At 32.2% G+C, this 26,157-nt stretch overlaps 2 protein-coding genes and 1 long non-coding RNA gene across 7 annotated transcripts in view; all 3 read right to left on the bottom strand.

Annotated features, from left to right (window-relative positions):
- LOC105254991 (PDZ domain-containing protein 4) overlaps positions 1 to 26,157 on the bottom strand; it is a 212,719-nt gene that overhangs the window by 68,520 nt on the left and 118,042 nt on the right. The window lies entirely within an intron of this gene.
- LOC109610280 (odorant receptor 13a-like) lies at positions 1,930 to 25,005 on the bottom strand. 4 transcript variants are annotated; one of them, XM_020028680.2, is made up of 10 exons: positions 24,812 to 25,005; positions 24,389 to 24,511; positions 24,070 to 24,187; positions 23,357 to 23,633; positions 22,605 to 22,715; positions 18,135 to 18,225; positions 17,783 to 17,928; positions 17,451 to 17,583; positions 17,238 to 17,339; positions 1,930 to 2,420 (listed from the first exon to the last, which is right to left on the bottom strand). In XM_020028680.2, the coding sequence occupies exons 1-9, from the start codon at positions 24,953 to 24,955 to the stop codon at positions 17,286 to 17,288; spliced, it is 1,197 nt and encodes a 398-aa protein (XP_019884239.2). In that variant the 5' UTR covers positions 24,956 to 25,005; the 3' UTR covers positions 1,930 to 2,420; positions 17,238 to 17,285. The 4 variants fall into 4 exon arrangements, with proteins under 4 accessions (XP_019884239.2, XP_025263461.1, XP_025263460.1 ...); XM_025407676.1 differs by lacking the exon at positions 24,389 to 24,511; XM_025407675.1 differs by lacking the exons at positions 1,930 to 2,420; positions 17,238 to 17,339; positions 17,451 to 17,583; positions 17,783 to 17,928; positions 18,135 to 18,225 and adding exons at positions 21,460 to 21,636; positions 21,783 to 21,915; positions 22,094 to 22,236; positions 22,454 to 22,544.
- LOC109610281 lies at positions 19,555 to 20,460 on the bottom strand. Its single transcript, XR_003122632.1, has 3 exons — positions 20,314 to 20,460; positions 19,894 to 20,016; positions 19,555 to 19,758 (listed from the first exon to the last, which is right to left on the bottom strand). It is a non-coding gene; the product is annotated as an uncharacterized LOC109610281 (long non-coding RNA).

Consider the following 26,157-nt stretch of genomic DNA (forward strand, 5'->3'; position numbering starts at 1 on the left):
TCCGAGATTCCTTTCATCATTCAACGCCTTCAAAGGGAGAAAGGAATATTAATTCCGCGTAAATGTTAATTAAGCATAATCGTCTTGCAGACAAAACCTAGGAACGAACGTTCTATTTCCATCTCTATCGCGGACGCTTTGATATAAAAAGATGAAAGTATCCACTTGACATACATACTTTTAATTCGGAAATAAACGGGAACAAGCACGCCTTTACAAGCTTCAATCTGCTGACTCCACGAGGTTCTCGCGATTTATCCGACTATCATGACATAACCGCGTGAGTGCATTTACATAAAAGCATATTTCACTAACAGAAGCGTATAATTACGTTTTTCCCCGAAAGGATACAGAGTTCGAGCGATTACAAAGTAAAGTCACGTAAAGCAAAATATACCGATATATGTATATGCAAAATATTATAATATTACAATATCATATTTTCATAAAAATAAAAAAAATAACTCGCAAAATCTATAAATAAAAATCTTAACTCATATTTAAAAAAATGTAATTTATATTTAAATCTAATGTAATTTATATTTTAATGTTTTTATGAAATGTTTGTTTTCAAGAGAAATTTAAGAAATTAATACTTAACAAATTTAAATTTAACAAATTAATTCTCACTATTAACAATCTATAACCGGAGTGACGGGTATTTATCAAAATAAATTGTCATTTTTCGAGAGAAGCAACGATAAACTTGGAGGCTTTCGATATTCGAGTATGACACATCGATTTAACGTGCCCTTTTTTAAGAATAGATTTTACGACATATATATATATTTTCTCATTATTACGCGAATCGGTTTGTCCATCAAGAATATCCCGGCGATCGGCAAGTTTCCAAGTTTCTTAAGTGCAGAACGATCACAGAGGCGACCCGGGATCAAAAATGCTCGCTTCCGGAATGATTACCTCCACAGTTGACGCATTAAAGCGCCGGGGACGCTTTCAGGAGGAACGAAGGAGGAGCATCCTGGAAGCCCATCAACGTCGTCGAGAGCAAATCCTTGTATAATGGAACGATCTAACCGGGGCCATCGATCGTCCGAGGGTGCGCTTCTCGCCTCTCCACGACGGTGTAACACCGCACCCGCACCCGCACCACCACCATCACCACAGACGTGCGGTTTCAATTTTGCCGTCGCTCTGACCATTCACGCATCCCCTTGGACGTAGAGGATATTATATCTTCGACCACCGCCTCGCTTACGAGGACGTCTCACGCACTTATAGTAACGCGCTCCCGTAACTTTGATGGACGCGTTCCAGCATGTTGTAACGTTACTACGTTATTAATGGCTCGGGTATCACGTTCCTCCTATGTTCGAAATGTAATTTCGCGAGATTTATACGAGAGGTATTTTGTTTCGACGATGAGAGCGTATTTGCCAGGTAGGACGATAATTTGCGCGGAGTATCGAGATACGTGATTTTTCTCTTAACGAAATTCAACGAAAATTGCTTTGATGGACGCGCGAGCCGATGCGTTGTAACACGATGTGTTAATAATGATGTTTTTTCCTATCAAAATTTCACGGTAATGGCTTTAATAGAGGCGATCAAAATTCGATATTATTAATGGCCTTGGTAATATACGTTTCTGTGTGTGTAAATATATGAGATTTATGCGCAATATTTAATAATAAGCATATTTGATGGAGTGTAATACTTTTTATAACAAGCCCAAATAATTTTCTCTCCGACGAATTTTCTTAATCAGATGCATTAAACATACACAGATATATATATATATATATAGTTGATATATACAGTTTTATTTTCTTTATTCTTTGCAATATATACACTTTGACAGTTTCAAAATTATATTAATCGATTTTTTTACAACTGCTAAATTTTAATATTATTATTTTCTCCAATTAAAAATTGCATAATAAAATTATGCATCATTTTTTCATTTAAAGAAAATTTAAATTGGAAAATCTTTGATTATAAGGTTTTAATAGTATCTCTTGATACTAAAAATGAAGGGATTTCGACGGATTACATTTTGTTGATACTACATCAATTTATACAAACGATCTGCTCCGAGTTGCAACGTGTACATAAGCGAAGGATTTCCAATTTTGTGTCGGTAGGAAAACTCTCTTACCCTATCTCGAAATCCACCGAACCCCTTCGATTATGAGAATGTATCGCTCGATTACGCAGGATCGTGTCAACGCGCGATAGCGAATTTACGTTGCGATCCCACAATCCTGTGTGGAAGGGTGACGGAAATCAGCCGATATTGCAAACTGCACTTGAGTGACGAAGGATCAGCTTGATCTTTTGATTGATAGCTATTCGCGTCCGCATTGAATCCTGGGATATATCGTGTATTTAAGTATCATCGCATCGATCAAAGATGGGATCTTATGCAGATTCTCGCAAATACGTTGGAGCATCCTTTTCTAAAAAAATTATCCATGTTAAAATATGTATAATTTTTATAACATATAAAAATTTTATTTTTATAACACAATATATTCATATGAATATATATTTTTATATATTATTTTATGATTATATATATATTTCTTATATAAACTTTGATAATTCTATTTTTACGTAAAATAATGTCATTCACTCTAAAATATGTTACATAATAGGTTAATTTCATGTCGAAAAAAAAACGCTTACGAAGTTCGATGATGTGCTTGAAGGGAATCAACCATAGTGAGAAGTGATACGAATTTGATCTTATCTGAGTATACGTGCCCGATTACTACAGATAAACGATATCAAGAGGGACTCCGGACTGGCTTAATTTCATTAGCGATTTTTTATTTACATCATATTTGTATTTATTATCTCCCAGATGTCGTTTATGAATTTTTTAATCTTATATAAAATATTAATTATTGTCATCCCTCGTAAATATATATTTTTATTTCTCTTATTTTCTTTACTCATAATATATAAATATGCTTTCTAATTTGAATGAAAAAATGAAAAATTCATGGATCGATTAAGATTCTAACTAAAATGATTTTTGATAAACAAATTTTTTACGTATTTGACTCGAAATTAGGAATAATCTTAACAGCAGATTGTTCTCTTCTGATAAAAACTCGATGACGACATGGCGCAAGCTTTCATCGAAATATTCATTTACAACATTGCATCAGCAATCGAACGGTTTCTCTAGCATAGAGAAAGCGAGTTCAAGGGTACCCTTGAAAGTTTCAAAAAACAGAGATACACGTTCTCTCTTTTCGAGTGTCTACCCCCGCTCTCTCTTAGGCTTCAACTTTATTCCATTGTATTTCAAAGCAAGCTCTCATTTTATGCGCGCCTATGCAAATCTCGATAACCCGATTGAATCGTTCGAATAAAAAAAAAAACATTCGTACCTGAATAAAAAAAAACATTCGTATCAGAAGTAGCACGTCGTCACCATAAGAAGTCAGCGAAAAAAAATGCATAACTTTTATTGTATCCGCGATATGTCTGCATAACTGTTGATTAAAATCTTTATGATTATTCTTCTGATAACAATATCTATTATAAATATAGTTAGATTTCATGCGAGAGAAGATTGATATGTTTTCTTCGATTATTTTACATACCCTGAAAATACAAGAGATAGTTGAAAGAAGCGTAAAAAAATAAGAATTTAAGAGCACGGAAATGTATATTCAGGATATCCACTCAAATCTTATAAAAAAATTCCCTGAAAATTCCATGATATTTCTCTTCCAAATATTAGTGCTCACAAAAAATTCCAGATAAAAATCTTAGACGATTTTCCACAACTTTCTAAAATAAATTATTTTTTAGCATATATTTTCTAATGTTCTTCAATTTCATTTATATAAAGAGAAAATACAGAATCATTTACATTTCAAATATTAGATTTGCAAATGTACCGAAAAAAATGAAATAGACTTTCATAAAATATATAATCATTTTTCTTATTATAACATTTTCATTACTTTATCACTAGAATTAATCACTTAGAAAAGAAAAAAGAATAAATACTATATATTCAATATTTTATTAAGATATTAAATATAAATAAAAATAGATATATATTTATAACATATTTTAAATAATTTATAACTTGGTTTATCGGCAGATTGTTTATAAAGTAAAAGCACCCCATCGGAAACAATTTTTTAAAAATTAAGTTAAAATAAAATTCCATGAGAATTTCCTGATTTCTTCAAGTACAAAAAAATCCCCAAGAGTTCCATGTTTTTTCAGGGAATAGATATCCTGATATTAATGCAATATACGAAAAATAAATTTTTAAATTTATTATTATATTGGATGAAAGTATTTTTTGATGTATTATTATAAATAGTAATGTAATATTTGATAATCACGCTCTCCAAAGTGGAACTTTTGAAACATCGCGAAGCGCTACGAGATCCAGCATCACCACGAGCAACAACTTCAATTAAGCGATCCTCGGCGCGCGTCCAAGGAAACTCGAAATCGATAACGGCGTGATAACACGAGATGTGGCGAGATTATTCTCCGCGCAACTATCAGACACGGAACCAGCGGAAAAGCATTGATTCGACGGAAAAGGCATTATGCGGGGGGGTCCTGGGAAGCGCGGGAAGTCGCGGGACGTGTCTCGAATTCACAATAAGCCGACGAAGCGCGCAGTCAAATAGCATCCTGCGGCGAATCGAAACCACCTGGCAGACGGATCTCGTTTAACTGGCTTTTCGCGCTCGGTTGGTCGTCCGTTTTAGGTTCTGGCCCTATTTGTGCCTCACGTACGGTTCTCGACTTTGGAAATTTCGCCACGTGACGATGTACGCTCTCAATGCGCCTATCCTCTTTCTTCAAGATCGCTTGTAGAGAATACTTTATTTTCAGTCTTCAGATAGAGTAGAGAATACTTTATTTTCAGTCTTCAGATAGAGATATCTGGACAGGTACCTAGGATTGCCATACGCGAAATGCATACTTTGTCCAAGTTAAATTATCGTGATTTTTTTTGCAGAAATATCTTCTATTTCTAAATAAAAAATTATATAAATAATTTCTTATTTTAAAAAATTATTTAAAAAAATTAATAAAAAATTATTAAAGAAAGATAAAAAAAGAAAAATAAAACGACAGGAAGATGTAGAGCGACAATTACATCTTTTTTGCAATATTTTGTTCTCCCTAAATTAAACTTGAGAATTGCTCATTTAAAATATATTTTATGAACGATTTAATAAGTATAGATATTTGTTACGGAAAAATTCGTTTGATCTCTCTGTTTTTATTTCGATATCAAAGATTCGTTTCGTTGATTCTCAAAACTTCACTCCTTCCGTTATCCCGTTCTCAACTAGAGCGAAATCTCCCATCCTTTCCTCTTCCGGGGAAGAAACATTGTAAGAGAAACATCAATTCACCACCAGCCGGGGGTTTCAGATTATCGTAAAACTCGATCTACGGTAATCCATAATCGATAGATGATGAGCCCTTGTGCGTGATAACGGCGAGATTGTTCTCCGCGAATATCTCGTGAAATCTATCTACCACGCTCTTTCCGATATCTGATATTTCTGCCAGAGTTTCCCAGGACTTCCAATATCCCTCTACACTTGATACTTTTACATTTCTCCTTTTTTCAGCGTTCAATTTCGCGTCAGTTTTTAAATTTTATTTCGCTAGAAATAGCGCGAACGAAAAGTACATTTATTTCATAATATTAATCGTGCGAAATCGATCATTTCTCTTTAAATATACTTCTAATATCATAATTATAATCAAGAATATGATAGATTGACAATGTGAGCATAATAACACAAGAGATTCTGTACCATGACGCGACAGTCTTTCTCGGTGATTAATTAGCCTTCGTCTTATATGCATACAAATCCAATCTCACCTTCGTAAAGATGTTCATAAGATGTTCTTTGCTCGATCGCATAAACATAGATTCTCCGGATCTCTCTTAAGATCATGTAGATTCTCAATCTCGACGACAAGCTCGTCCTGTCGCCGCCAGAGAGACAAGCAGTCTATCTTCCCTTCCTCCCTTCCTTCTTCATCAAATCTATCCTGATCTATCCTTGATGTTCGGTCGATTCCTGCATCTTACATAGGTATTCGAGACTCCGTCTCTCCCGATATCTTCTGAATCTCGGCGTCTCTTTTTCTCGAGCGCCTCTCGGCGCGCACATTTATGCAAATCTTGGTGACATCGATCAAGCGCAAGCAGACTCCTGAAGAGTCTCGTTAGATGAAGCACAGAGGCCACCCGAGCTTTGCCATAATCGTAACATTACTGCATCGTGCATATTCGAGATAAAAAAAATTCTACGTGCGAGATTCGGCCATGAACTCTTGCGAAAGGCCTGCTTCTTTACTTCGAAATCTAATGCCTCGTAAGACACTTCTCATAGGTATACAAATGACGAAAGTAAATAAAATTTCATATGTTTATTATGCATCAATGGATGAAAATAAATTATGTTACGCTTAAAATATATTTAATATCGAATTTTATCGTGTATTTAGCATCAAACAAGCTTTTACTAGCTGAATAATTACCTACGAATCGTCGCAGACTTTTTATTAAGAGCGTCCAATTAAATTATTTTTTGAAAGAAAAATTGAATGCACAAGTAGAACAAAAAATTCGCGAATAAAATTTTTTGTGTTATTAAATAAAATATGCCGCTATAGCGCTTCTTACTCCTGGCGAACAAGAGTCATTCTCTTTTAACGGTGCGCACAATCCCCCTGGGGTCGCGTCGCCGTTGACGTTTCCCCTCTGTTCGCCTCCTTATTATAATCTCTCGCCTCATTTGGGAACCTCATAACCGAGATGAATTCGCGGCATGGCGCATAGGAGACTCGTAAAGCCCTAAAGCCACAATGGCCCGCGAAAGATCAAATGCTGCACCCGAGGACGACATTGTGTCCTTCTCCCGTGAAAAGTGGACGCAGCACTTAAAGGTAGAAATGGACCTCTTCGCGGAAAATGAGATTTTTATCGTTTGAAAGCACCGAGAACAAAAGTATTGCGAGTCCGAAATAATTTTGAATTTGAATTGCGCGAAAGCGACGAAATTAATTCGAATAAATTAAATTCTCGTGACCCGACAGAAAAAAATCATCACCACGAAACGACGTAAGTAACAGAATGCACAATATGCAAACTTTATGAAGAGCTTCAAGTTTAAATACATGTCTAAGTATTTTATATTAAATTTTAATATTTAAGTATTTTATATTAAATTTTAATATAATTATTTTTGTTGCTAAAGTATAATAAATTTTTGAATGCTATTAATTAAATTTAATTGAAAAATACTTCTTTATGATTAATCAGTAAAATAATAAAAATTAAATAAATAAATAAAAATATATATAAACAATCTGTGTGCATAAAAAATATATATATTTATATATACTATATAAATGAAATTAATATGCGATTATTTTAACAATTAAAGGAAAATATAATTATTTAATAACTGTAAAGAATCTATTGTAGAAAAACTGTTATTCTTTATTGCATTCAACCTAGACGAAACCGATTATCATCGATTAAATCAAATAGAGAGGCAAACATTAATCAGCAGTCTCTCGGAACTCGGTTTTCATTAAAGAAAAAAGCTCGCGAATTACAGAACGGAGAGGGTGCCGACTTGGCCGTACGTCGTTGTTACCACGATAAGGGCAGATAAGTATTAACGGGGCTAGCAAGAAGAAGAATCACTCGGACGTGTTTGCACATCGATCATCTGTTTTGCCGAGACGGCCGTTCGATGAAAAACGAGCTTATCGGAAACGTAGTATACGTCGAGGGCTCTCACGTGCGTCTCTTTCTTTTAATTTAGTTTTCAACCGATAATGTATCTTATACTCAGGATCTTATCATTCCCCTCCCCGGGGGGGAATCTATCTGCCCGAGAGAGAAACTTTGCGCGACAAGAAATGTATCGCGCAAAAACAAGATACTGCTTTAATACCGCTTTGTCGGCTTCGGACTCGAATGATAAATGGCGTTATAATTATTGTATAACATTGCTAATAAGTAGAAATCAGATTAAATTCTAATTTTCATTATTATAAAATCAATCACAGTCGAATGTAATTAATTGATAATTAAATAATTTCCATCGCCTATTTTCAATATCTATATGGGTAGGGTAATTATAGCATCGTGGAATTTTACATTTTCATTGTGGACCTTCCGCGACAATAATCGAATTTATAATTAACGACAATTTCGACGAATGCTGTTACGCAGTTACGTTTTATCCGCAATGACGGATAAAGGGTGGAATGGAGTGCAAAGGGAGACGGAATCTGTGCTGATCTGCCTCTATTTGATTACGGATGATCCGACCTGAGTCGGCGATCTGTGCGCTAGTATTCAGACCGTCCGTCTCGTCGAGTGGATTAGGAGAGAAAAATCCATGAAGTCGTGCTTTCAGCAACGAGATGTGGATCGTTCCGGGAGATTAATACGGGCAGCAATCTTATAAAAAAAAGCTTCTTCTTATGCTTTTCATCTTAAATGGAATACGCTATAGGTACAGCACGAAGCATACGCCTCGTAAAAATTAGTCTCTCCAGCCTGAGAGTCCTGATCATAATACGTAATTTAATTAATTAATCAAAAGGCGCGATAAATAATTATCGTCCCATAATTTGATTCCTTCAAAAAATTGTCACTTAAAAAATATATATTTAATTTAACGCTGGAAATTAAAGCTGGAAATTAAGAGATCTCGCTAAATTAAATCTCGTAATTTCAGATCATTAGACTATCACAGAAATTAATTGGCAAGAAGCGATAGCAACCATGTGAATAAAAAAGTCGCGACGAGCGAAAAATTTTTCGCTGACAGAAAATCAATTTGAAATTTGCGAAACAATCTCTTTTTCTCTCTCACTGATAAAACAGACAACAGCAGCGGGACACGCTGTACATCGATCATTAAACGCAAATTGTTTCCGAAATTTCCGCGCGTCGATGTGTTAAATGTCCGGATAAATTGGGAGATGTAATAAAAAGCATGAAATACGGACGAGAATAAAATTTCATACACGCTATGTAATGTCGCGCATGTGTTAGCCACGTGAATACAAACATTACAGAGGCGCAATCTAATAATCGTTAAAGCTGTTTGTGCAATTGCACTTTGTTTTACGGTTTAATGGCTCATTCACTCACGGTCGTTAGTGGCCATTCCCACGGATTACTTGACCTTTACGCAGTCGTACATATAAACTAACGCCAAATCAGAGCGCCGATCAACCGAAGTTACTTCGCTATCAGTGTTCCTAGTTGCGGGACAAACACTCTGTTGAATAGTTTGGGGATTGCCGTTTCGCTTGTACGACGATTAAATGAGCGACAATCAATTAATCTCGCGTCAGAGAAGCGACAAAAATGTTGCGAGTTTAAATGTCTAAGAAAAAAAATTCTAGGTATATTATACGGGAAAAAAATATTCTCCTATTAATTATGCACGTCATAAATAATTATATAAAATTCTCTCCTATATTATGTTTTATTAAGCTTGCAATATTTATAGTCTTCTTTTGTTTTCAGGTCCTTAATTGCACGCTAGGACACGGAGCAACTTGCCGAGAGTTTGTGCTTTGACCATAAGTTCGCGGAACATTTCATCGACATGGCGAGGTTTCGAGGAAACGAAGTCTGGCGAATCGATATCGCGACTTAAGTCGCGAGGAAACTTTCCCGCGGACTTTTCTCGATTTTTCTCTCAGCGCGAGGGGTGCAAAATTTTTCCGCCACACGTCACAAAGGACGTCGTCGTCCTCGTGGCTGGAGGTAGTTAGTCGTTTGGAAACGGACGGTGCTGGTCGGACGATCAACGTAAACTGGACGGGAAGAGTTTAGAAGCTACCACCGTTCAGAAGAAGACGAGGGGAAAAAAAAGAAGGGAAGAAACCGCGCCGGGCTAGCAACCGCGATGAAAAGGGAAGAAGGCGAGAGGTAGACGCGCGAAATAAGTTTCTGTATTTCTAAAGCCGACCGTTTCTCGGCAAATACCTCCGCGCGTCCCTTGGTACACAATATTATCACGCTGAAGGGATCTAAACTATCACTGGCGGTGTTGCCGACCAATTCAGGTCGTTTCCAAGTTCATTCGCGACGACGAAATGATTTTTGAAACGCAACCAAACCCGGCCTGAGAGAGAGAGAGATCCTCGGCCATCGGATTCAAAAAGCCTGGTCTCTGGCTCTCGAGATGTTTCGCGATTCAAGAAAGAAAGAAACTTGACGGCTGTTTCATTTAACGATTTCTTTAAAATATTTAAGGGTGGCCCGAGACACATCGCATATGCATGATACAGTTTCACAGCTTCCTTCCATTGTGTCTCACCGATCGTGTCGATGTTAAAATATTTATCTAGCAGATAGCGCAAATTCACTTCGCAGTCTCTCGTTTAGTCTGTTACGACACATTTTCCATAAAAATTTCGACGGCCCCCATCTGGAACTTGGACATCGGTCGTAGAATATTGCCCTTCGTTGGGACACTTTACGTGCTATGATAAAATATCGAAATGGTTGGGATACCAGCTGTCGCAAAGGGAGCACTTTCATCATATCAAATGAATACGCGCGACGCAGCAATAAAGGATAGCTCGCCAAATGCGTCGACACACGTGTAAAACGAGAGCGTCAAAAAACACGGTCATTTGTTATTTACGTATCATATGCATTTGTCACAATTTCCATATGAATTTATTATAACGCGCCCGAGGATAAGCGGTTATGAAATTTCCGGAGATAAAAGTACCGAAATAATTATCAACATATTATTACAACTATCACATCTGATTATTATTACAATTGAAAATACTCTAGTCGCCTTAAGCACACTTGAGAGACTTTATTGGACCCCAGAGAGTGTGACAATATTTTTGATCATTGTGAATCATCCGACAGGATCATATTAAAGCGTTACTTTTGAATACACTGGACGAATACTAAAATTATAATGCATCCTGTCAAAAACTGGGCCAGCCACGTGGTACTCCCGGTGCATAAGTTGCACGATGATGCGAGTACCTTGGACGAGAATTTTGTCGACCCTCGTTGCAGCGTGGCAGAATGAAATTAAATGATACGTTCGCGAGGCGGAACCCCGGGCGGATATACCTGATAATTCTATCGGCGGCCATCAGGGAATAAACTAATTTTCGGTATCCTTTGTTCCTCGTTCTAACCGCGCGCGCGACAAAGAGCCCTCCGGGCCTCTCCGCTCTCAATATATGTATAATGCCATCGGAATCTATCGGCAGGGCACGGTCATCCTCTCGCGCACACTCTCTATCTCTGTCTCCTTCTGCCTCTTTCTCTTTTCCCCTCTGGCTCGTGCGAACCACCGTCCACGGCCAATATACGATTGGCCGGGCATCGATCACTATGTGTCCGAACACGTCGGACAAAATCGCTTTCGGCTGGGTTTCAAAGGAACATGACAGACCGAAGAAAATTTAGCAGCTGTAGCAACTAAAGCGCTTCGTTTTTCCGTCTCTTTCTCTTTCTCTCTCTCTCTCTCTCTCTCGTTATTTAGCAAAGGTTGGCAATGAGAGCAGATCAACATTCTATAATCTCCTGGAAATGAAACGCAGGTGAAGGAAATCGTTTCGAGAGGAACGGAAATGTCGAAAGCGCACGGTAATGGTATCAATCAATTTTCGCCGCTCTTTGATCATCATCTGTAATAATCAAATCTATAGGAGAGGAGTAAATGCTTCTTTTTTTTTCGCAGTTTGATTTCGAAACTTTTGTAATTTTCAATCTCGTATAAACGTGGCATTTTTCTCGCTGAAAAACGCGCGTCTTGTATGTAATATATTCTCGATGGCGGATACGTATCCGACAGCGAGCGCTAGGTAACTATGATTTGCTTCGGTAAATCATGTTTTCCACACATGACGGCTTGTTCTCCCTGAACCTCTCTGTAAACTCAGTTACGAACGACGCTAATCGAATTAAATCAAGGGAGCTTTCAGGCTGACGAGAAAATTTAAGCGCGAATACAATTCCTCCCTTTCTCCCTCCTCCCCCGCAGCGCTTCGCAAAAATCCGGAAAGCGTCGCGCGCATTGGATTAAGCAGAGGAGGTACAATCGTACAATGCGCAATTACTCAACATTCGCGCGGCAAAATCTCGTCGCGAGACGAACATGACGAGATAAATTAAATTCGTCGGAAGCGAAACGGTAAGCATAATGAAGCGCGGAAATAATGAGGGCATAAATTACGTTTATTTTGCTCGTTAATAAAACAAGGAAAAATTTTGAACGCGTGGTATTAAGGTGATAAAAATTCTTATGTTGTTTAATCCCCGTAATTCGAAGAGATTATTAGCATTTCGCACGAAATTTATAATAAATTTTTAAAAAAGAATTTTTTTAAATATTTTTAATATACTGAAAAAAGAATTACATTTCAACAGAATGAAAGTGATATAAGACAAAAACTAGAGACTAAAGTTTTACTTCAAAGTAAAGCTATTATATCGTCGCATGATGTTTATTCTCTCCCTGATTTGACGGGAAATATAGAGAGATAAAGAAAGATATTGGGTTAAAGCTAGAGGGTCGGTTTAAGCAAAGGTGGTCCACGGAGAAAGCTCCGAGGATCAGGAAAAGGGAAACGTACCTTAGAAGAGACGATCGAGATCGAGGCGGAAACACATCGAATGGGATTGTGATTGGATAGCGACAAAATAGAGTTGGATGGGATATACACACATGTATCGTGCCGGTATCGAGTCGACTATGGATGACCGGATGAGCCTCTGAAATTTATTCGATCAATCCTTAACTCGTGTAGAAGGACGGAAGAATCATGAACACGATGAGAGAGGAAGGGAAAAAGAGAAAGAGAGAGACGGCAATAATTTCTTGTGATTAACAAACTATTTTTGAGAGATCGAAATTTTCGAAAAACAATCCATAAAATGGACAATAAAGGGGACGATTTAAAATTTTTCTCTTTAAAATTCTTTTCTACGAATTAGTATGTTTTTTTTTCAACTGTTGCTAATCCAAATTGATCCATAAAATTTCATTAAAATTAGTATTAAAGAATTTATATAATGCTTTGTATACATAACTAAGGGCAGGAAAATCTAGTCTGAAAAAAACATGGCAAATTCTGGTTTTTACTGGATTTCCTTCAATGAAATAAACTGTAAATATTATAAAAATAATTAATATGCAATATTAAAATATATTTATAATTTTATGCAAAAGGATATTTCTCAATTAATAAGTTACATCAATCACTATATATATATGTTAAAAAATGATATATATATGTTAAAAATATCATAATAATAAAGTCTTCTTTAATCATTATATCAATCTTCTTTAATTCATTATATCAATATGTAAAATATTTTAAATAATAACTTTAGAGATATAAATATTACTAAATTTTATATTAATTTTTAGTTTAATAAGAAAAAATGCAATAGTAGCAAAATTAAAATTTTTCATCAATATAAGGCTGATTTGATCTTTCAACGTCCTCTAAAAAAACTAATTTATTTGCTACGTCGATTTTTAATCTGTTACATATTTTAGTTTAATAAAATAAATAAAGCTTAAATTGGAAAACATTTTTTCAATTAACGAATATCGATAAAACAAATTTTCTATTTTATTTTAACATTTAGAAAAAAAAACAATTTTATCCAAAAAATGTGAAATTTTGCTGATTGCTTATACATATATCAGACTAATAAATTAACGAGATAGAAACAGTCGCGAGAGAATGTTATTTCAAAGAAAATTATCCATTCGCACTTTGTCATATATTTAAAGCGGCGTTATGTTACGAGCACACACACAAGTTAAGATGACGTTACCGAGAAAAACCTTACAAACCGCACATATATATTACTGCATTAAAGGGCACAAAGTGCGGTTGACTTCTCTGACAGGACTTCTGCGAAAGGTCTTGTGCCCGAGTAAAGAGAAAATGGCGCGGGAGAGGGTGCTGGACATCCCTCATGTATGACAGAAAAGAATTTACTTGAAAAAAAGTGCGTCGCACTCGTGCAATGCTACTTGTTGAGATAATCTCGAGGAAAATTCAAACCATCGCATTGCATTAATTTTGAAAATACCGAGCTATTTTTTGATCCTAGCTTTCTTGACATATATTTCATGATAATATAAAAAATACAAGCTATTACCCTTTTAAATTATGAAATATATATTTTAAAAACTTTTAAAAATATTAAAATTTCTTAGAATGAAATCTCTTAATTCTCTACAATTTTTTCTTTGAAATAAGAATATATAAAATATATAAAAATAAATATAAAAGAATTAAAAGAAAGAAAAGATCTTGTAATATTCCCTTCATTCATTATGACGAAGAAATTGAATGATGATAAAGATCGTAAATATTGTGATGATATATATTATTAAACACACGACGAATTTTTCACTATTTCTTTCAAAGAACACGCTCTGCTAGATGAGTTAAAAAAAATCACGTCTCCAAAAAGTTGACAGCCATCATGGTCCATTTGTTCATACGGATCAGCGATGCGTGCAATGTGTTCCGAATAGATAGAAGATCAAGAGAGATTTCTTATGTAGGAAAAATTCTGCGTGCTCATCCGAATGAATCGGCACGCACTACGGTAGATTTCTGTAATATTAGAAATGAGACGTCACACCCTCCTCTTCCGCTTTCTGGAGAGAAAGGACGAAAATGTTTCGCCGTTTTTAATAAAGAAGTTAAAAAGTGACAGATGTTGGAGAAATATCCTTTAACCTTTTTGTACTTCTTTTAAAAGATAGAAGCAAAATGGAAGCGGACAATTAATCTTCCCCTTTAGACAAATACATAAATTGTAACTTCTTGCTGAGATATCTTGTCATGAAAAAATTTGAATTATATTATATTATGTAATCACATTAATTAATAATTACTAGGCTGTAATTTGCAAAGAATTTCTTTATATTTCGGAGTAATTTAAAAATTACCAAGTATCAAAAATATCTTATTACGATTAACTTTTTAATAATAGCATTCGCTGCTAAAATTACTGATATTACTAGACGTAATAATTATTATCATAAATGTGTTTCATAAATATAATAAACTTTTTTGCCTCGACCAATTTATTTGTTTTATATGTATTCATGTTATCGATTTTTAATAAATAACATACACACCTTCAGTCATTTAATTACATATTTCAAGTTTCAATCAATTTTTTTATGCTCTAACATCACTCAATCAATTTTTTATACTTGAACAAATATTTGATACTTCACTTTCGAAATTTGCCTTTTCATGACAGTTGACAATTTACAATGTACTCATGTAACTGTGCTTTTTATAGAAACTGTCGAAAAAAATATTAATGAAGCAAATATGTACCGCTTCAGGGCAATTTTGACAAATGCATAACGGTGTATTTTCTATACGAATCATGTGACAGGAAATCCATTTGTTTACACTGAGTCACGGTTATTAATACCGCGCGTTTCGTTATATCGTTCCATTTCGTTTTTCCCATCCCATCACACCTTTTCACGAGTGCAAACTCTGACGCTTTTTATCGTTTATGTCTAACCATTGAGAATGATTCTGTAAGAGATGGCACTCGCGATAAATATACTCATGCCTGAATAGGATTGCCTAGTCGCAAAAGTTCGTCTCGAAAGAATATATATTAAGACATTCATAAAATCGGTCACATTGATTTATATTTTATGACCCTAAAAGCGAGAGGCCCTTGAAATCTTCACGCTACATTTTGCGTCACAAAGACTTTATTCATAAATAGCGACTTGTATATGTAACATTTTATGTATATGTTTGTATATTACAAAACAAAATTAATATTTATACTTAGGAAAAAATCAGCTTGTGCTTAATGATAAGAAATAATGATAAGAAATAATGATAAGAATAATAAAATAATTATTTTTCAAATTTACGTATTTTTGACATTAATATTTAACAGTGATTTATATCATAAATTTTAATTGTCTTATGATATCAAATACTATCAAAGACGATAAGAGTACATCTTAATTCAACGGATAATTCTTTTGAATTAATAACCACAACGTATTTTAAATTTTGAATTAATAATCACCACGTATTTTAAATTTTTTATATTTGAATATTGAGTAAAATATATCAATCATAATTGTTTTCATCAATATGTTTGTAAAATCTCTTTTTATCAAGGAAGGAGCGGAAATTATTAGTAAAGAATTAAAAAATGAAAATGATGCTGGTGAGATTCTCGAGAAAAAATTCATATTCTTCAAATTTCGGTTTTTTATCATACAATTTTTCAAATCGATTCGTCAAAAAACTCAACTCCACACAGAAATTCCCATTTATCCCCATAGTGAATCACTCCAATAAAAGCAGAAATAGGATTTATATCGGTTAAAATATAGAATATATATCGGTTAAAGGATATATTGGTTAAATACACACCAAAATCAAATGAAAAAGAGGAAATAACGACAGAGACATCGACAATCAAAAACTGTTTTGGCATTTAGTGAAAAAAATGAACGAAAAAGATGAGGGAAAAACGGTGAAAAATAAAACAATAGGGGAAAAATAGCTTGTTGTCTTTCTCTCAAAGTAGACGAGAATGAAAGATGGACCGAAAGCACAAAACGCGCTTTCGGCGCTCTCTCCGCGTAAAGTTAAAAGTTAAAAGGGGATGACTAATGTAAACTAGTTCGAAACTCGTTAAGCAACGTGAGTCCGGTCGTGTCGTCGAGTTTGTATAACGAATACGAGTTCGTTGATGCGTATTTTTTTTTCTTTTTTTCTCTTTTTTTACCCGTAGTTTATTTTACACACAACGCGACGCCTTTTTCCTATCGGTCGCTTTTGCGTCTGATCATTCTTTCATCGTCATCGCAAACGCATTTACCGTTTCCCGTGAAAAATGGCGAATCCGATACGAGAGGGCGGATACATAGTTCCGCCTCCTGTTTACATCAACGGATCTCGATAGTTGAGCTTTAGTACGGTTAATGGAAATGCATTTGCGTCGTTTGTCGACTCATTGTTTGTTCGTCTATCTGCACAATCTTCATCTCGTGGTATATTTATTTATTATCATTTTTCATGTATTTATTATGTACATTATTAAATAATTGAGATTAAGATATGAAATTGTATTTCGGTTATTCAAACAACGCGATAGAAGACAAGATCAGTGCTGTTATAGCAGCAAAGTAAATATCGAGCATTTGTATTTTACTTACTTTACTACGAAGTGCAATATATTATCAGATGATTTATTATTTATTGCATCATTGTTGCGCAGAATACATAACAGTAAAATAGGATATCGACGCTTTCGTTAACTGAAATCAAAGATATTTTGTATTATCTGTTAAGTGGCATGTCAAGTTCAATATTATGTAGAGATATGTGCACATTTTCATAATACTTAATACACATATAATTATTCTTACTGTGGCAAAAAACTCTAAGGATAATGTAGATATTCCACCAAGACTCAGGTTCATGGTTTTGCTACCCCTTTGCAAGAGAAACAATATTAACCTCTGTATACGTAAAGGTGTTCCGTACCATTGAACATTATATCTATGGAATAATAGCTAGGTATTAAATTTATTATTGGAAAATTAATAATTAATAATAATTTTCAAAATATATGCGTATGCGCCTTATGAAACCCATTAAAACAATTACTCTTAATAAATGTCAAATAATGACCACCCTCAAGTCCACAAAAAATCTATTAGAATATATATATTTTTTATCAGCATCATATATTTCTTACATTGTAAAAAACACGTCGTTATTATGATCTGTAAGTTCTTGACCGGCATAGTTAGCAAGAAACAAATATACGAAAATGACAGTTACAATTATAAAATGAAATAAAAATTTATCAACTTTGTCTCCATGGGATACAATCTTAGATATCTAAAACAATATTGTAATTAATATTTCACATGTATAAAAAAAATAAATAAAGAATTGGAATTATTCACATAAGATCACGAAAAAATTCTTTCAGTTTATAAGAATTTGTAAAAAGTTTTTTATTCTTTTACTCTTCTTCCTCGATAAATTATTACAAAATATTATGTTGATTCAAAAATAAATTTCACAACGCGAGGAAAACTCACTGCGTAAAAGTTCAGACTCAAACAAATAACACCAACTACTATCAAAAAGAAATGTGATAAGTGAAGATAGGAAAATAAAAATGTGGAGAACCTTTAACAAGAAAAAATATTATTATATTTATGCATTTTATATAATTATTATTGAATAAATACTAACTTGATAGCAGTACGATGAATATCTATGGCATAAATTATTCCTTTATACATTATAATTTCATTCTTTGGCCAAACATTGTTTCGCATATTTATTGCTTTCTCTATGCGATAACTGTAAAAAGATTTTTTACTGCAATTATATGAATTTCTCACATATAAAAAAAGATTTATCGATACAATGTATTTCAAATTCCCATAATACAAAATTTCGTTAGTTATTATAGCAAGAAAAAGGCTTGATGAAAATATTAATTTGTTAAAAATAGTTATATTAAAAACGCATATTATTTCATTAAATTGCATAAACAAATTAATTCGTCTTTTGATGAAATAAAGTTTTACTGCAAAGCAGGACATATTTAAAAGTGAATTATTTTCTTGAATATTAGATTTGTATATTTGTAAACAAGATTTTCTATTGTATCGATGAAACAAATTTTGCTTTGGTATCAAATAATTCATTAAAAGTGAAATTTTTAATTATTTTAAAATTCTATATATAATTTGGACAGCCAAATTTCTATTTCCATTTAAACAAATTATTTTAAAGAAGACACATTAAATAATATTTCATTTAATTTGTTTTTATTATTCGATTTATTACTACTGCTTACCTGGCAATTCTAAGCATTCCACAGGCATGTTTAAGATAAGCAATGAGCATCATTCCTGTTGCAAACATTGCAGTTCCTCCAATACATATTGATGCATCCGTAAACAGTAAAATTAAATATAAATAATTTTCTCGAGCGAGAAAATATTTAGGCGCAAATGTATATATTACATAATGTGATTCAGATATGTTTATATGCAAAATAAATTCAAAAAGGCGTCGCATAATTGGTAATGAAACAATTGGCAAAACAACAATTAGATTGCATATATAAAACACTACAAATATTTAATAGATAAGAAATAAATTTCATATATAACAATAGATAAATTTCATAGACAATAATAGATTAAAATTTTTATGTAACTCAAAAATTACTTTTAATCATTTCATTGCTTAGATGCATTGCATATTTTTGCAGATTACTGCTTAAAATTTTAGCTCCTATTTTTAATATTTTTATTCTATCCTCTTTTAATATAATAATTAAAATAAAATGAAAATATTTTTATTCCGCACAAATTTGTCATCTATTATACTTGGATATGTGCTTATTTGCATATGTTATCACATTCTTACATCATTCTGACATATAAAAATTTGATAGCTAAATATATATATATTGAGTAATGAAATAATCAATTTGACGATTTGTAATGTATCTTAATTGCATTTTACTTCACAATATGAGCTACATATCAATAAACGTGTGTATATGTTTGTATATATTGACTTACACATAATAGTAAAAGTAAAACGTTTTAAGTTGTCCCCGTATTTCTTTATAATAGCAATTTCTTCTTCATCTCTTAATTCGTTACAGATATTCTGAAGTTCCTCCAAAGGACGTTCTACCTATTATCAATAATATTTTTCAATGCACAATTCGTTACATATTTTTAAGAAGATTTTAAGAAGATATTATTATGTGTAAAGAACCTCACTTATATCACATATGTTTATTTCGTGTGTAAAGAAATTTTAACTTACAATTGTAGTGAAATTATACCAAAAAGAATTGTACAAAATCGCAAACATAATGAAAAATAATCCTATGGAGAAAATGTTGATGAAAAGATCAAGAGAGAATTCTTCAGTAACAAAGGATGAAAACTGCAAAATCAATAAATTTATTAAAAAAATAAAATACCAATTCTTTTGTTAATCGTCAACTAACTGCAAATATATAATATAATCAACTGAGGCAATTAATTAAAAATAAGAAATAACAGTGAAGTAATAAATTAATAGTTGTCATAATAAAATAAAATTTATATTATTAATAATTAACACAACAAACATATGGTAATAATATCTAAAAGCTGCAATAATTATCCACACATTTTTGCACTCGTAGGAATTTGAATAAAAATAAATGAATATATTTATAATTAAAAAATACGAACGTACCACAATTATGACAAAATTAACTAGGATGCTGAAAAACAGAATTAGTTGAAATTGAACGAGCTTTGATCGTTGGCAAGGCCATAAGCCAATCGCGAGCAAAAAAATTCGATGCAAGCTAAAATGCCGAGACTTTATAGAGATCATCACTTCGCCAAAGTGGAGACACATCTGAGACTGAGAAAAAGTGACGGCGGGTCGCGTATCCCCCCCCCCCCTTCGGAAGGATCGATAAAACCGTATTATAAAAAAAAGTGTCGACTCTTAGCTTAAATTATAGTAAATTGCATAATTCAATACAAATGATAATACAAGCGATAGGCAAAATATCAAATAAAACATTCATAATTTCATGTCTGCGGAAAGGGACGGAGCGATTACGCAATCGACGCCGAGGAAAAAATTTACTGCAAATTCATCTCCTAGAAAATAATTCTTGAGACGATTTGTTGATCGAAGTCTGCGCAAGCGTGTTTGTCATTTTTCAGCGCGAACAATTTCACAATTGCGTCTCATTCAATTGTGTACATTCATGCAACACGTTTCTTTCATTAGAAATACATTCTCTTACGTATCGAAACATTATTTATATAATTCTCTCGTCAATAAAGTGCAAAATATATCACGAATTGTAACGTGTAAAAGTTTAGTACAATTATACGAGATAAATAACTCAAAAACTTTCCAAATCGTATTAAAACATATATGTCTTTATATACATATATATTATGTACATAAGAAATAAAAATCTAAAGGAAGCTGAGATTTTTAAAAAAAAGTACACTGCAAAAAATCTTCAAAGCACTATGAGATCTTACCGTGCAAAGATGCAGAATAAGGACGAATGAAGAACTGAAAAACCTATTTGAAAATATAGATATTATTCAGGAAATATTAATAGAGGTGTGGCAATAAAATCCGGCAGGAAGAAGACTCATAGGAGCCACGATTAAAATAACATCATTAGTGAGGATAATGCGATAAGTACGATTGTGTAGTGATGATTGAGAAATGAATGAAGGTGAATTAATATCTTTATTATTATATAAAATTATTATTATTATATAAAAATATATAATTCAAATGTTATAACGTACATTATAAATCGATTTGATTCAATACATAAATCAAATAACATATCTTCTCGTTTTGTGGAGAACGATCGCGAGATGTGATTTAAAACAATACATATTACTATCTCTAATAACTTTATTCAATACTTGAGTTTACTAATAAATTCTAACATGTAAATGGTATAATTTATTTTTTGCATTAATCTTGCATGGAATATATGACCGTAAAATAGGATGTCGACACCTTCATTAACTAAAATCAAATACATCTTATATTATGTTTTCTGCCAAATTGTATATCATGTATATTATATAAACATATATGTATGTCTATAATATATTTAATACGTGTAACGGGGGGGACGGGGGGGGGGGTATATATACATGTATTTTTCTTACCGAAGCGAAAAATTCTAAGGATAATATGAACACTCCGCCAAAATTCAGATTTACGTTTTTGTTACCCCTTTGCAAGAGAAACAGTATCAATTTTTGTATGCGCAACGGTGCTACGTACCATTGGACATTATATCTGTGAAACAATAACTAGGTAATAAATTTGTTATTGCAGAAAATGTAGTAATATCTTCAACACATGTGAATATGAAACATTAAGATAATATATATTAATGAATATTGAATAATGACCCAAGTCTGTAAACAATTTATTTTCGTTCATTTTTTTTCTGGGAGCACCATATGTTTCTTACACGGTGAGAAATACGTCGTTATTGTGATCCGTAAGTTCTTGACCCATGTAATTGAAGAAAAACAAGTATACAAAAATGCCGATTATAATTATGATGTGAAAAAATTGATCAATGCTGTTTTCATGCAACGCAATCTTAGCCACCTAACACACAAGATTGCAATTAATCTTTCATATGTATAAGGAAGAATAGATAAAAAATTAGAATTACAAAGACAAGATTATAAAAATTTCTTTTCGATTTATGTATATTATGAGAGTTTACTAATACAAACATTTTTTTCCTTTTCTTTAAATAAAAGTTATTGCGAAGTGTTATTGTTGATTCAAGATTACATTTGACAGTGCGATAAAAACTCACTGCGTAAAGATTCAGAGTTAAACAAATCACAGCAACTATTACGAAAGCGAACAGTGATAAATGAAGACTGAAAAATATGATTGTGGAGAACCTTCAACAAAAAAAAATATATTTACGTGTTTTATATAATCATTGTTAGATAAATACGAACTTGATAGCTGTACGATGAATATGTATGGCATAAATTATTCCTTTATACATTATAGCTTCATTCTTTGGGCAAATATTGTTTCGTATATTTATTGCCTTTTTGATGCGATAACTGTAGAAAGATTCTGTTGCAATTATAATAATTTTTCACATGAACAGAGAAATTTATTGATATATTTCCCCTTTCACCCGTACTTCACTAGTTATAATAGTACGAAAAAGGTTGATAAAAAATATTAATTTGTTAAAAATAGTGATACTGCATATTATTTCGATAAATTGCATAAGTTGCATAAGTTACAAAACAAATTAATTCTGATTCGGATATTGAAATGAAGTTTTATTGCAAAGCAAAATAAATTTACTAAAAGTAGATTGTTTTCATTAACAGCAAATTTCCACAACAATTTATGTATATTTCCACAACAATTTTTGTATGTTCTAGAAAGAATTAAAATCTATTACCAACAAAAAAATTTTTACTTTAGTATCAAATAATTCTTTAAAAATAAAGTACAATACTTGAACGTCAAATACACACACACAGCCATTATTTTGACAAGCAATTATTTTATTCAGCAAAATTTCTTTTTCCTAAACCTATTAATAAATCTATAATATCTATAATAATCTAAACCTATTAATAAATCTATAAAATCTATAATAATCTAAACCTATTAATAAATATATTTTGACAAAGAGATAAAATTAAACAAAATATTTTGACATTTCATTCTATATTTATTAATTTACCTGGCGATTCTAAGCATTCCACAGGCATGTTTAAGATATGCAAACAACATCAATCCTGTTGCAAGAAATGTTGTTGCACCAATACAAACGATAGCGTCAAAATACAGTAAAACTACACATAAGTAGTTTTTTCGGTCAACAAAATACTTAGGTATATATTTATATAATATGTGACGTAATTCAGATTCGCTTATATGCAGAGCAACAGTAAAAGTATTCGGCATAATAGACAATGAAATGGTTGGTAAAAGAATAATTAGGTCGCATATATACAACACTAAAAATATTTAATAGAACAATTACAAATACATTTTAATTATTTTGAATGCTATTTTACTGCTTGGATTTCTCACTTATTTTAGACTTTATTTACCGCATGTATTTGTAGAATACTGATTAAAGTGTTACTTTTATTATTCAAAAATTTTATTTTAAACATAAAAAGAACTAAGTACTTATGAAACTATTGCCATTCCATATGTTCCAATATGTTGTATTATACAAATTGTTTTCTATTACATATAGAAAATCACGTTCAATTGTGTACTTGTATTAAATAATAAAATAATTAATCAAACTAATTTGAAAATTTATCTTGTATGATTATGATTTATATGATTACATTTTAAAACATATATATGGCTTAAAATAAGTATTATATATCAATAAATGTGTGTGTATGTGTGTGTGTGTGTGTGCGTATGCTGACTTACCCAAAGCATAAAAAGTAAAACGTTTTATATTATCTCCATATTTTTTCATAATAACAATTTCTTCTTTGTCTTTTAATTCGTTACAGATATGCTGAAGTTCCTCCAAAGGACGTTCTACCTATTATGTGAATAATAATGTAAGGAATGCAAAACTTTTTTTAATTTTTAACCGGAACTGTAGAACGATGGAAAGTGCTATCAAAACAGTTAGTATTTTTTTAAATTTACATTGTCGTGCTAGCTTTCCAGCTTTACAGACATTAACTTATATTAAATATGTTTATTTCGTATAGAGAAAAAACAAAATTCTTTAACTTACAATTTCAGTAAAATTATACCAAAAAGCATTGTACATAATCACATACATAGTAAAAACCAATCCTACAGAAAAAGCATTGATGACATGATCAAAAGTAAATTCTGTAGTGATAAGTGTTAGAAGCTGCAATGAATTTATTACAAAAACAAGATAACTACTTTTTTATTTTATTAATTAAATATATAGTATAATCAACTGCTTCTATACGAGACAGTTAATCATATATAAGGAATAATAGTGGCACAACTAATTATTAATTATGACAGTCATATATAATTAATAATTACAATTAATAATACATATTTTATAATTAATAAAAATGCAATATAATAAATGTATGACAACTAAAAGTTGCAACAATTATACACACATACATATTTATTCACACAACTAAGAATATGATTAAAAAATATATGAAGATACCTGAAATCCAATAGAACTAACCAGAATACCGAAACATAAAATCATTTGAAATTGAACGAGCCTTGATCGCTGACAAGGCCATAAACCAATCGCGAGTAAAAGAATACGATGCACATTAAAATGCCGATTCTTTATAGAGATCATTGCTTCGCGAGAGTTCAGAAGCGACTGAATGCGAGAAAGGAAGGATTGCATATCCCCCTCCTTTCAAAGGATCGATAAAATCGAGTACATTATAGAATTTTCGACTCTTAGTGTAAATTATAGTATAAACAGTCTAATTTAGTGTAAATGATAAGTGCTAGAAATAAAAATGATAAATGCATGAAACGTAAGGTGCTAGAAAAATATAATTGAAACATCTGTAATTTTATGTCTTCACCCGGAAAGCGACGGAGCGATTACGCGATCGATAGATTTAATGCCGAGAAAAAAATTTACCCCTTATAAATTTATCCCTTATAAAAACATTATCGTGATAATTTGTTGATTGATGGAAGTCTGCGCAAGCGTGTTTGTCATTTTTCTTCGCGAACAATTTTATGTGTTTCATTCGATTGTGTACATTCGTGCAACACGGTTCTCTCTTTAAAAATTTTCTTACGTATCAAAACATTATTTATATAATTCTCTCATCAATAAAATGCAAAACATTGCGAATTGCAATAAATGTTAAATTTTAATATAATTATAATAGATAATTAACTCAAAAACTTTCCAAATCACACAAGTTAAAGCATACATGTCTTTATGAATAACATATGTATATCTCTCATAGTATCGTGTGACTGCAAACAAGCTAGAAAAAATGAATACAAACTGTTATTATGATATTCGATGCATATTAATATTAGGAAAAATAGGGAATCAAAACTACAACTATATGATCATAATTAAGAATATCAAACAATCATAATACAAATTGTAAATTGAATGTGAAACCTAGACTGTAATAAAAGATAATAAAAGAAAGCTGAGATGTTTTGAAAGAAAAATACTCAAGAGGACAACCACTCGGATCCGCGCAAGAATATAGATTAAGAACGAATTAAGAACTGAAGAATTTATTTAAAAATCTAGATATTTTTCAGAAAATAAAGTTAAGAAAACTGAGATGGACAAGTTAAAAAAACTGAGAACTGAGACGACAGGAAAATAGGTTAATGAAACTTGTATGACAATAACATCCAGCTGACAGAAAAACCTTAAGAAGGCTAAGATAACGTGATATTAACAATGAGCTGAGGAGAATATGATATGAATACAGCCTTGCAATGATGATGGATAAAGATAAATGGAAGCGAATTGTTCAATCAAAATTCATCTTGGATCAATTTATCGTTTAA

The sequence above is a fragment of the Camponotus floridanus genome, unplaced genomic scaffold (assembly GCF_003227725.1).
Source record: "Camponotus floridanus strain SB8 unplaced genomic scaffold, Cflo_v7.5 scaffold183, whole genome shotgun sequence".
Taxonomy (NCBI): Eukaryota; Metazoa; Arthropoda; class Insecta; order Hymenoptera; family Formicidae; genus Camponotus; species Camponotus floridanus.